Consider the following 13,539-nt stretch of genomic DNA (forward strand, 5'->3'; position numbering starts at 1 on the left):
CCCCTTCTTGAATCTGACTGGTCGGTGTGGAAGAAGTTACATTGATGAGCGCAGTGCAACATACGCAAATAAAAGTTGAACTGTTTTCAAATGAGAGCGCAGCAACAACAGCTGATGCAGAGGGCGTTTTTGAGCTCAGGACGCTGAGCGCTGAAAACACTGCACTACATTGGTTTTGTATTGAAAATGGGCGCTGCTAGCATAAAAAGGCTCATGAATGGACACATGTTTTTTTTTTTGTATGCTTTTTCATTTGCATAGTTTATACATTTGCAGCACACTTCCCACTAAAAATCGCTCTGATTGTTGCCATGTATTTGCGCTTGTCAGCCATTGTTTTGCTGAGTAAAAAAAACACGCTGCATCATTTGGTTTAAAAAAAAAAAAGAAGCATATTTATCATTGTGCTCATGGGATACCTTCTTGAAGATTTTATTTCACATCATTGGAAGTCTCTGGGCTTTAATATATCAGACTAGAACTGGACTGAGAGTCTGGGGAGCAAAGGGGGCCGAGGCAGAGAAGATTGCTGGAAAGTATTCCCTTTGATAAGCCGGCCAAGAAGCCTTTGATTAAATGTGGTCCCAGCAGAAGCCTACACTAGGTCCTCTGTGGCACGACCATGTCCAATCACCAGCTATCAACAGCCCTGGGTAATTACAGCCATCTAGTCATTAGCCTGGGACCCACCTGGAATTCCACATAGCAAGGGGTGGGATGAGGCCAGCAGGGGTTGGGGTTTAGTTTGGGCCTTTAATCAAACACTTCCCTCCCCTAGACTGATATAACTCACCCCACCCCAACTCACATATAAGCAGCCTTTGTTACCAACATAGATTGTATTATTACTGCCCCACTGTCTCTCAGCTCAGACTGATGGAAGCAACATTGGTGTGTGTGTGTGTGTGTGTGTGTGTGTGTGTGTGTGTGTGTGTGTGTGTGTGTGTGTGTGTGTGTGTGTGTGTGTTTTAGTGAGTGTGTGTGATGGGAATAATACGGCAGCTTATGACAGCAGTGCAAAGGAAAGTTACTCACTATCCTGCTTGGTCACACTGATTAGTTCTGCTCTGTCGGCACTATCTGGTCTATTTTTTAGCTTTCAGCTCAAGGTTGAACAAAAAACAAAGACCACGGTGTCGTACTAATGCACCATATATTTCATATGAACATCTGTTTAGATAAGGCAATATACACAATGTTATACAAGCAAGCTGGAGAGCAGAGAAATTAGACCTGTCTGATGGTGTGATTATGTGCGCCTGAATGACCATCCAGGCATTCTTCCTTCTTCTTCTAAGCAGCAGTTTGTTGTCTTACACACTGAAAACTGGAGTACACTGTTGATAGTATAAATGGTAATGCTCTTCTCTCTCCTCATGTCAGCCAATGTAGTGCAGTTGAGAATCGAAAACATTTAAAATTTTAAATAAATCACTTAGAACAACTTCTTTTTTTTTTTTTACTTTTTACATGTTGCATTCAAAGTTCCAATGATGCATCTGTCCATTTATTCATCTGGTGTCCATCTCCTTGTCCTGTCCTTCTCCTTTTGCGGGAATCCTTTTTGGCCGTACTGAGCCCAACTTTATGCTTACATGTCCACTTCTCAAAGTGCACTTGTGAAGCTAGTCCAACCGAGCATTTATTTTTTGTAGATTAAAGTGTATTCCCCCCCCACTCCCAAAAAAAAAAGATAGAAAAAAGTGTATATATGACGTTGTTGTAATAATACTGGATACGTTTGAAGGCTTAGTTTATGTAAAAATGTGTCTTTATAGCATCATGAAAGCAGCAAACTATTCTTGACCCAGTACCGTATGCTTGAAAAAGGCTTGACTGAATCTTTTCAGTCTTGACTGAATCTTTTTAAAAAGCCCAATCCAACCCCAAAGTGTCCATCGTTCAATGTCTGATCCCAGCAGCTCAGTCAGAGGGTCATTCACAAAAAGGTGGCGAATAGTAATTATTCATATTGATGGGTACTGAATGGGAGTGCTTTCACAGAGACAGGTAGAAAAGCCATGCAATCTCGAACCAAGGTGGGGGCAGGGGAGGGCAAAGACGCAGAGCACTTTTGGACAGACTTTTTTTTCCCAGAATGCCGTGTTCCACAGGACGTCCTGTAGGGGGGGAGAGGGATGGAAGAGAAGGGTCATGTCCTCAGGTCTGGTCCAACCATTCGGCTCGTTTTGGCGCTTTGCACGTGTGTATGTCCACAGCTTCCTCACAGTCCTTACACTCCACAGCACAACACCATTTAAACTTGCACTCGCACTTGGTGATTTGCTTGACTCTGGTGGTGTCGTAGCCCCGCCCACAGCACATGACCTCACAGCCATCCGTCCCCCGTGACGTCCTATTGCATACCCGCCCAGCCGTGCCCAGGGAACCTGCACAAAAGTACACAAGAGTACAATCAATTAGCAACTTATCCAAAGGTTTTAAATGTTTTACTCCTTGCCAGTGCGTCTACTGAGAACAACAACTGCTTATCATAGAATAGAGCTGGATAGTTTTTACCAGAAAGGAAATTATGTTAATTAATCAATCAGTTTATTATATGAAAATATTAATTCATGATTGTTTAGCAGTTTAGTTTACTAAGATAATTGCTGAAAAAGTTAATACAAATCTTATGGTACTGTTGGCTGGACACCAACAAGTAATTTAAAGTTGTCTTTAGGCAGGTTTGGTGGTATTTTTCTACTTTTTTTCTGATATTTTGTTAAACTAGAGGTTAAAAAGCCGGTCAGAGTTTGGTCTTTTTATTAGGGCCATAGGATTTTCAGTGCAGAAAACACAGACGGAATCGAGGAATTTGACAATGAAAGTGGGATCAAATGAAATAAATGGAATATCGTGGAATTTGCCTCAATGTGGGTGTTGTTTCTCTACCTGTCTGTGTTTCTTTATAAATATGCTGAGTTTTAAGGGCGTTTGGTGTAGCTGCAGCGTCTTTCTCCTGCTCCTCTGTTGTCTATATCTCAGAGCGATGTTGGGGCACGCTAACACACACATACACACACACACACATGCAGGAATGCCAGCCATCACGCGCACCTGTTTACCTTTAGAGCAAGGAAAAACAGGAGTCTTTGTGGCCCAGAACGCATGTGATCCAGTCAAACTGTTTCTCACCATGTCTTCATTTATCAACAATCAGTAACTTAACGATAGTATCTTTAACCTACCTCACAGCCTGCTGTAGTCTGTAAACGTATCCACACAGAATCTGCTAAACAGAGCTGCATTATACACAAAAACTCAAGATGCAGTGCAGCTAAATGCACTCTCCCCTTTTCACTTATATTCAAGGGCTGTTCCAGAGGGTAGTCGGGGTAACCTGAGCTCTTCTTCTACCTTTTTTTAAAATAAAGGTGAGCAAAGACATTTTCTATCATTTCTCAATTTCCTGAACTGATACAATGACATGTGATATATGTCCATAATCTGATCAAATGCAACACGTTGTGAAACTATGATGGAAAAAATTAAAACAGTTTCATATAGGGCCCTAATTAGACTGAAATTCGCTGTGAAATTTGGACATGCCAGCCAGCAGGTTACGCCCAAAACATCCAACCTCTTTGAACTCTGCGCCGCAGATTGTGCGCAGCATAGCTAGCAAAACCTCGTCAAGACTCTGCAAAAAATGTGCGCATCACGCCTTCAAAATAGTGCCCTTTATGTTTCCCTGTTGGTCTATATCGCTTCATTATCAGAAATGTCACTGTTTTTGAGAAGTGTTATACTTCTGGAACAAGATCCAGAAGTTTTAGTGTCACTTTACCTTTCTGTCTGTTTCAATATTTGATCTGCAGTAATGTAGCATTGAGGCTACAGTTGTTATGTTGAGCTGTGTTTATGGTGTGTTTAGAAGTCTGGCCATTACCTAATGGTGTGGCATATTGTCTGTCTTATGTGAATGTCATCCCCACAGAGATTAGTGCTGGTGTTTCGTGTGAGAAGCTCCCTGTTTGAACTGCTACCTATCACAACAAGCTACACATAGAACAACAGACCCACACACACAACTATGCAGTGTTGGTAGAGTGGCCTATAGTTACACTGCCTTTCCCAAGCCACTGCTCCCTTTGAAGCCACTCTATGTGTGTGTGCGTGCCTGGTGTGTGTGTGTGTGTGTGTGTGTGTGTGTGTATGTGTGTGTGTGTGAGGGTTAAATGGACAGTGGAGCGTGACAGACAGACAGGCTCTCACACTCTGAGGCCCACTCTGCCCTCAAGCTACGCTTAGTTCAGACAGACAGAGAGGGAGAGACTGTGACAGACAGAAAGAAGTGATTTTTTTTTTTTTTTTTTTTTTTTTTTAAATTAGCTGCTTGTGTCCCTAGGCTGTGGATTTCACCGGGAAGGTGGGGGGTGGAGGGGGTGGATGGAGGGACGAAAGGAGAATCAGACAAAGGGAGCGAGGACTGAAGAATGAACCGAACAGATCTTCTGATTAATGTCAAACATCGTAAAAGTTTGTCCTGCGGTGATTCACTCATCAACTGACCAATCTGCAACCGTCATGTCACTGACAACAGTCACTGATTTTATGAAAGGTGTATCGGGTCACCAATGCATTTTCCATGTAAATGTGCTTATATGTGCAAGTGTGTGATTGTGTGTGTGTGTTGACAGAGACTGATAGAGGTCAGGTGGTCACACAACAACCATGCCCCCTGGGTACAAGGATATTAGCTTCCACAGACATCACACGGGGAGGCCTGCTGAGTTATCTGACCACCTCAATACACACACACACACACACACACACACACACACACACACACACTTGTCATGCATGAACATTCACACAACATACACATAACATCCCCAAAAACACAACACAGTACGGACAATCCATCAACATCCATGAGAAACTGCCACTCTGTCTTTCAGTCAAGTCCACCTTTTTCTTCTTTCCTCTTTCTGCCATCTCACCTGCCGACTTGTCTTGTAAGCAGTAATCCGGAGAGTTCTCAAAGTAGACCAGGTCGTTCTTGGTGGCCTTCCTGAATGCTTTGTTAGCCACTGCTAACCCTGTCCCATCCTGATTCATCATCACCTCAATGGCCCCGTTGTATTTCCTCCTCAGGTAGTCGCCGGTCTTCCTGAAGTCCGACATGGCCATCCAACATGTCCGCAGTGCGCAAGAGCCGCTCACACCATGGCATTTACACTCTAGCTTCATGAACCGCTTCACTGCCTAAAATACAGAGAAAGGCGTGAAGATTGTGTTTCTGTTTGTTTTAGTTATTATGACGGTATTTTTATAGTATTACATGGTTTTCACATGCTGCACTAAGGCAGAAATATTTCTTATGTTGTTCTTGTTTTTGACCTTTTTAAAAAGCCATATGCCCGTATCTCTCCATTCCAATTTAACAGAGGTGAATAGATTTTTGTTAAAGGTGATAAAGACTTGGGACAGTTGACAGTTAAATTTCTCTGTGATTTCACTGGAAATGTCCTGGATTAATCAGAAAAGTGGAGACACTATTTCTGTTAACACATGTTGCTGTTGTGTATCAGATTGATCTCTGACAACAAAATCTCCAAAATTACTTGACAGCTAGTTGTTTACTCAATTTGTAAGCCAACTAGTTAACACAATGTTAACGGAGCCTATTGTGCAATTTTTGATTTTAAGTATTTCTTGGTCAACTTTATACAGTGTCCATTGTGAAACCAAAGCAATGACTAAAGATCAAAGATTGAATTTTTCCAGCTTTCAAAAAGGTTTGAATTTTAAATAAAAGTGACTCTCATTACGTGGTGCTGGATAAACTAGTGGTTAGTGGTTATATTGCGTGCCCATGCACAGAGGCTAGTCCTGTAAGGGGGCAGTCTGGGTTCAACTCTAACCTTTGGCACTTTGCCGCATGTCATTCCCCCATTCAATAATCTTTGCTTCTTTATCTGTTCATCCTCAATAACACATTTGTTTCAACACATCTGAAAAAAAGGAAAGTAAATGCTATTAAAGGTGCTTAGAATCCTCTTCAAATGTAAGTGTTGTCAGACTGGAGAGAGTCTGGCTTTCTTTGGAATAAGGTCTCAGTTTGGCTTCTCTGGTGGGAGAAATTCCAACGACGACAAAGATCGTATATGGAGATTCCGTCAAATTGCAGTTGGAATCAGGATCACAGAAACCCTTTCTTTTTTTTCTTTTGGAGAACGATTTCAGTACTTGAATTTGTGAATCTGCTGATTCTGAGTAATGCATGATGTGAGATCAATGCAAGGCATAAAAAAAACAGCTGTAACAGCTGTATGCTATTAAGCCTGGGTGGGTTTGATGTGAAGGCAACTACTTCAGCTGCTTAGAAGAGACATTCTGAATATTAATATGGCAAACATGAAATATATCCTATCTGAATGTATTGTGGAGTAAAGAAGAGAGTGAATTGAAACTCCTGCTGGATGTGATGTTCTCAGGTCTGTGTTCACTATGTCTATAGGTGCATTTAAAGGGAGTGTTGTCACAATAGTAGGCTACGACTGAAGGAGAACAAACAGACTCTTGTAACCGAAGAAAATACTTTCTATGGCTTTCCATAACATATAACAACTAAATCAACTTTGAGATGCATATCAGTACTTGAAATTGAAAGCGTGGAAGAGATCATTTGATTTGATCTTCTACAGTAACAAATATCAGGTTAGCAGGTGCAAGTTTTGTGTGAGTTTCATATTTAAGGAGATTTAGGCAAATGAACCAATCCTCTGCATAGCTATAAAATCCACTAATGAGGAATACATTTGTCCTGTATTTTGGTAAATTGACACGGCTCAAATCAGACACTTACTATTCTCCCACAGCGGTTGTTGTGTAGGTTCATCAGCGCCCGTGCATCTCGGACAGTCCTCTCTTTGGCATCTATGAAGGCTTTGGCAAACTTTATCCCGTAGTTGATATTATCACTGCAGCCGCCCCAGTCGAACTCTCCTCTTTCATCGCTAGCCCGTCCACGTTTGTGCGGGTCACAGTTGCATGTCTTGAGCTCCCCCTGGCTGCAGGCGCGAGTGAGCGCATACACCACTCCTGCTGAAGAGATCGCGTAGACGAACGCTGCTTCACGACTGCCTGAGAAAAGAAAGGGAACGCACATAGAGGTAAAGGTTACAATACCACAATCTACTAATAAATACACACTTTGAAGTTGCATTTTGTGTAATAACGTATAACCAGTCGACCTACAAACTTTCAAACACAGATACAGTACGTATAATACCATGAACAGGCCTGGGGTTTGAGCTATCAGTACATTAAGGTGCAGCAGACGGGGGCATTTCTGGCCCGATGTGGAGAATAGGACAGCTCTGTTTAAATATTATCATGGACATAATCCAAGCTGCGGGGCTCTCCTCTGCTCACATAAATTGTTTAAATACAGACACAGTGATACCCCATAAATCAGCGCCAGGGTTTTGTCATGACGGCATTTTCTACCATTGCTTTTTTTTTTGTGTTAGTTGCCTACAGCCCATGGAGAGTTCGATTTGAAAATCTGTTAGTGGTTGTTTTATGCAGTGCTTGTATGTTAATAGATGACCCAACGAAAACATGACAGCAAGAAACAGAGAACCTTCTCCACTTCGTGAAGCATCAGATATTTAAGCAGCCATCAAACTTGAACTTTGGTGGAGATTTATGTGGCTCATGAGGATTTGCTCACAACCTGGCCCCAAGGATAATCTCTAACCAATGCTAGGAACTGTGACAAAACTGTTGGCAACATGTTTGTGGTATTGGCTTTTCAAGAAGTCAATAAAGATAGATATTACTGTGAAATGTACCAAGTCCAGTCTTGCTCCCCAGATGCTAAACTCTCTGCTCGGTACTTGATATCTGTTCCTTAAGCAGGCTGGGATGTCACCTTCTTGCCCAAGCTTTGAAATATTTACAATTTTGTGTTGCGGCCCGTTCAGCCATCTCTATTTTCTATTCTAATCAGTAAATATTTCTACAGAGCGCACATAGGCTATGAACTTATACTTCATGGATAAAACTGTGACCCAAAGTGTCTATGTATATTGACCATGACCAAAAACTGAAACTGCTGTTCTGCCGACTTATTCCTCTTGCCAGGCGTGCACAGATTTGTGAAGCTTGTTTTTAGTTTTAAGCCTTCAGACTTCTGTTTGCCTACAGTAACATGATAACAAGATACAGAGTATATAAAATACAGTAGTTATGGAACTGTCTCTGTTTCAGTCCATGCTTGCACACGTAGTTGTTCTATTAAATCACAAAATCAAGTTTAGACAAGAGTGCTGAAGCAAACTACAGTATCTCATATAGTAAAGGATAAATAATTATAGTTCACATATTTTTTATTTAGTTTTCCATTTTCCTGAAAAGAAACACATGTGAGGGAAGTAATGTTTTCTTCTTAAATGTGGAGGTGCTTTAACAGTACACAAGCACCAGCACTTTAAAACAGCATAACCTAAAGTACCTGATATAATACTGACGATTGATGGTGGGACAGTTTGCTGTTGCAAAACAAGATACACTTTGCACTCTAAAAGCCAGTCAGGGGCTAAAACAGTGTGTGTGTGTGTGTGTGTGTGTGTGTGATCCAACCGGCTCCCTCTGTTTTCACTGGAATGTCCTATTCCATTTTTGGGGTGAGGAGAAGGGGGCAGTGGGTGCTGTGGAGGGGATGTACTGTATGTGGAGGAGGATGGGTGAGGGCATTGCTGGTCATCGTTCAAACCTGCGCTGTTTGTCTGACAGTGAGAATATCTCTCTAAATATTTACATCTACATAACTGTTTATTCATTTCATGCACACACGCACACACACACACACACACACACACACACACACACACACCAGCACACACACACACATACGCACCAGCACACGCACACACACACACACACACACACACACACACACACACTGAGCCTGTATCTCCATATCCGCTCCTTCTTTCCATGCACCATTGGCCCCTCGCTGAGCCCAGATAAACTAGAATAAACTGCTGTAAAAGAATTGTGCCCAGATAAAACAAGGACACCTTAAGAGAAGGCATAAACCAAGACATTATACCCTAAAGGTTTAGCATCAAAGACTCTTTTTACAGGTTGCATCGCGTGCATCAGTGCCTTACAGGTGCACCACTGCGTCCGTGAACTACTTCAAGAGGCAGCAGTTACGATTCTCAAAATATGCCAGAAAACAAGCTGTCTTCCAGACACAAATCTAGATTTACTATCAGTGTTTTTCCTGCTCTCCCACTTTACTTAACATGACTTTGTAAGGTGTCGATTTCAGCGGCACCTTTGGACAAAGCAGCATGTCCTATCTTTTGCCAATCTTGTCCTGCACCTGCATAAAAAACGCTTACTGACCATTAGAATTGCTTTATAACTGTATTACTCACTTTAAAACTGTGGAAAAACAAAATGATGGTAAGTCCAGGTCTCGAAGCCTGTGTGTCTATTGACGAGGAGTAAGACATTACAGAAGTCCATTAGGGTCTATAAACACGAAGCACCAGTAAGCGTGAATAAGGCCAGAGAAAGAACAGAGCGAGGGGAGAGGGAAAATGGAGAGATAAGGGAGGAAAAGTGAAGGCAGAGGGTTAAGAATGAGGAGGAAGGTATAGGGATAAAGCTTGGGCATATTGGCTTCCTAAAAAAAGGCAGACATGTAGAAGCACACATTGACTTACTCCGAAGCAAGACACGTCCAAACACGGTGTGGTCGCGATCCAGTGTGCTGCAGTTCCAGCGATGGTGCCTGAACTGATGCTGGCACTCTCTGATCCACTCCTTGGTGCCCTCTCCGATGGCCTGCATGATGTCAGGGTGGCGCTGGCAGAGTTGTCGCTGCTTGTTCACCAAGCCGGGGATGTTGTCGCAGATCACACGGGCCCCAAGCGCACCAATGTACCTGCACAAAACACCAAAGAAAATTGAAGCAGTTAACGCTAACATGAGTCTCTTAAAATAATCCATATTTGGAATAGATAACACAGCCATGGTTGATGGTAAACTGCCATCGATAAGTGCATGTTTGCACACTTGTGGAAGGTCCATGCACATATTCTGAGGTGGTGAGTGATGCAAAAGAGAGCTGCAGTAACAGTCCTCAGTGAGTCAGAGTTCACTACACTTAACAGTTTAAGGTTTTGCGAGCAGGAGGGGAGTGGAAACCATTAACTCCCCTCTCCAAATAAATAAGCACTTAACCTCTCCCCACAAGACTTGTGTGTGTATGTGTGTTTAAATGTTCCCCAATGGGATAGTTGAAATCGTGTCGTCACAAATCAGAGCACCAAATCTGGGGCCTCCAATAACCCTGTCAAACTAAGACCCCCATTTGCTCACTTTACTCCACTCCGTCTTCTGCCTGCTCACTTTCTCGACTTACTCACTTGTCTCCAGCATGCTTCTTCCAATTTTTCTCCCTGCTTTATTAAAGCAGACTCTTCCAGTTTTCTTTCAAGATAAATACCGCTCTGATCCTGCCCAAAATAAACTCTAAACTTAATATCATGCTCCCTCCACGTCGGTGTGTGTGTGCAGCTCAGTGGCTGCAGGGCTTCAGCGGGTCAGCGACGAGGAGGTCAGGGAGTGTGTAGCTGTGTGGTCGAGTTTTACGAGGCCAGGTTAGAGGATGGAGACTCTCTGGTCCCCAGAGTGGGATTAGGGAAGAGCAATAAGAACAGAGTGCTCATCAAAGGAAAGAGCCAGAGCAGCAATTCACACTTGATTCTCTCTTAGAGTCGGGAGGACTTGTGGATTTTATAGGACAGTAAATCACTCTCCACAGGTCTGAAACAACATGCTGTAAAGCCGCAGGTTCTACTGTGAATCAAAGAAGAAACACAAGAGGAGAATAAGGGCAGACTTCTGATGACGCAGCTACAACTCCTCCTGTATCAGAGGAGGCATTTGTTGCCCTGTCATCTTCTCAAGATAGTGGATCGTACTTAATTATCTTATCTTTTTTTTTAAAGAATTTTCGGTCACAAATCATGACACTTTTTTTCTGGGATACTCTGATCAATTTGCTGCAAAGAATGGACAAAATGCTCATCAAATTATTTTTTTATTATAAATATTATTGAACTTTGCCATAACAAGCATAAGGAAAAATTGGCAAACACTGTGTGATGCGATGCGATGCGTGGAATTGATGCGTTGCAAACAAACATGCTTGGATGTGACTGATGGGATGCAACTGATGCAATGCAACATGCAACATGACATGATGCAATGTCACTATTGGATGCGATACAATGCACTTTGTTGTCCACTTGCTGAAAATGGACTCAAAACACACATACTCAATGTGTTTGTTAAGAACTTTGTGAGAAAAAAAAAACACCACCTGTTGTCCTCTTTATCAAAATATTCATCAAGATTATAAAATGTATGCTATGATGAAGATGTATATATTACATCACAAATGTTCTCATTTGTCTTTGACTGGAACCCCCTCCCCCCATCTGAGGCATTAAAGCCGCATATCTGTGCATATCATCACTTACTGTACACCCACAGAAAACCTGATAAACAGTCATATACTGTATCTGCAGCACTCAAATCCCCTCAAAGCCAATAATGCCCAGCTAAAGCCTCCACACACACTCTTCCCACCACTCCCCATAACTGCTTTTATCTACACAAACTATTAGGCATTCCATCACCCCCATACCCGCCCACACACAGACACTTCTCCTATAAACACACTCTCACACACGGACATTTTCATGTATGTTATTGCGCAGGCAATGAGACATTTTTTCACCCCTCACCTATGCTCTAGATGGCTGGTTTCGGGGTATTTTTGTGATTGCGTGTGTGTGTGTGTGTGTGTGTGTGTGTGTGTGTGTGTGTGTGTGTGTGTGTGTGTGTGTGTATGTACCTGGTGAATTAATGACTGCTCTGCCTTGTTGAATGCAGCCTCCAGCTGAGCCGAACACGCGCTCAGCCAACAGCGCCGACATAAATTACGTTTATCGCTTTATTATTATTGCTCAATAAGGCAGGCCAACAAAGTGACACATAAAATGCTTTTAAGAAACACAGTCCTGACACTTGAACCTGGTTCACGATCACGTAATTCCGTTTATTCTCGTTTAATACTCCAATATTTCCTTTTAATTTAAGATTATATTAATCGATGACAGAAAACACATGTTGCAATGCACTCATTCGTGACGAATAATAGCCCCTGAAACTCTTTTTAACGAACCCCAGTGCATTAAGATTATTCACCGCAGAAATGCACAAATTGGAGAGAGAATTGTCAAAGTTAAAAATGTTGCCAACAACTCTGCGCAGCAGAAAACACCGACGAGAAAAGCGGTTTAAATTATGCTACGTGATTAACGGGTACATTTATGTATTTTTTGCTTAGAACAAGGTTATTGAAAAATAATCATTGTTTAAATCCCTAAAGTTTTAAACGAAAGACCAAAATCTCGGGAGTAATCCCCGCTCCGTTTCGAATGATTAAGATCAGTGATGAATGTTTTAATAGTGGGACATTTATTCACTGCACAATTAAGCCAGTTGTTACTTTGGATTTTATGTTGTAATAATTAGGATAATTCATGTAATAATAATAGCCCTAATAATAAAAATAATATATTTTATTTACAGACAGTTAGGCCAGTTGGTGTGATGGATGTAGACAGTAAACTCACCACCATGAGGAATCCACCCGGGGCGTCACCAGCAGCAGCAGCAACACACACGCACAGTAAATCCTCGAGCTGGCACCGGGGTTTTGGCATGAAGAAGACCGGGATGAGGGTCTGGCTCCCGGTGAACCACAGCTCCGAATCCGGGCTGGCCGGAGGCTCACAATCCTGTTTAAACCAAGCATGGCTCTGCGCTTTTTAAAGTTTCCCCCACACAAAATCTCAAATTCAGGTTAAATTCCCAACTTTTAACAGACAAGGTTTGATGCGGAGTGGGTCAGCAGGTAGGTTAGCCTCGTTATCCAGAGGGGCTTCATATTAAGCGCGCGACTGTCAGGAGTGGGATGAGCGCCTTTTCGGTGCCATGTGCGCACCAGACTCTGCGCTGAGCTCTTCAGGCTGCCGACAGCAGGTTTACCTGACGAGACGAGCAACAAGTGTCGGCTTCTTTTTCGCCTCTTCAGTTAATTCCCAAAGAGTTAATTTTGTTTTCCGTATTTATTTTTTTATTATTATTTTTTTTTAGCTTAGTTTAGATGCAGGACTCCGTATCCCAGCTGAAGCGAAAGCTTGGCAGATGCGCAGCAGTTTAGACTGTGCTGGGTCGGATGCTCGCACCGGACCTCTCCTTTATCAGTGCGAGACAGAGTCAGATCTGGGAGGGGGAGAGAGAGAGATAGAGAAAGAGAGAGATGAGGGAGGGCTCGCTGCCGACAGCTCCTCTCTCGCCCATTGGGTATGCAGAGGTTACAGAGTTTGACGAGGAAGGAGATATTACAGAGGGATGGAAGACAGAGGTGTGTTCGCTTGTGTGAGGTGTGAACGATGCTGTTGGGTGATAAAAGAGCCTAATGTGAGTAGTCCA

The 13,539-nt window shown here is 42.6% G+C and overlaps 1 protein-coding gene across 1 annotated transcript; it reads right to left on the bottom strand.

Moving 5' to 3' along the window:
* Positions 1 to 1,445: 1,445 nt before the first annotated feature.
* On the bottom strand, positions 1,446 to 13,338 carry LOC132989703 (protein Wnt-2b-A). The gene is made up of 5 exons (XM_061057479.1): positions 12,678 to 13,338; positions 9,693 to 9,913; positions 6,815 to 7,092; positions 4,947 to 5,211; positions 1,446 to 2,390 (listed from the first exon to the last, which is right to left on the bottom strand). Exons 1-5 carry the CDS (start codon positions 12,857 to 12,859, stop codon positions 2,161 to 2,163), a joined length of 1,176 nt encoding a protein of 391 aa, XP_060913462.1. The 5' UTR covers positions 12,860 to 13,338; the 3' UTR covers positions 1,446 to 2,160.
* Between the last annotated feature and the right edge of the window lie 201 nt (positions 13,339 to 13,539).

The sequence above is a fragment of the Labrus mixtus genome, chromosome 15, assembly GCF_963584025.1.
Source record: "Labrus mixtus chromosome 15, fLabMix1.1, whole genome shotgun sequence".
Taxonomy (NCBI): Eukaryota; Metazoa; Chordata; class Actinopteri; order Labriformes; family Labridae; genus Labrus; species Labrus mixtus.

Coding starts and splice junctions, on each gene's coding strand:
- LOC132989703 (XM_061057479.1), bottom strand. CDS start 12,859: ATGCTTGGTTTAAACAGGATTGTGAGCCTCCGGCCAGCCCGGATTCGG. Junction 9,914..12,677: donor CGGGTGGATTCCTCATGGTG/GTGAGTTTACTG, acceptor TGTTTTGTGCAG/GTACATTGGTGCGCTTGGGG. Junction 7,093..9,692: donor TGGACGTGTCTTGCTTCGGA/GTAAGTCAATGT, acceptor TTCTTTTCTCAG/GCAGTCGTGAAGCAGCGTTC.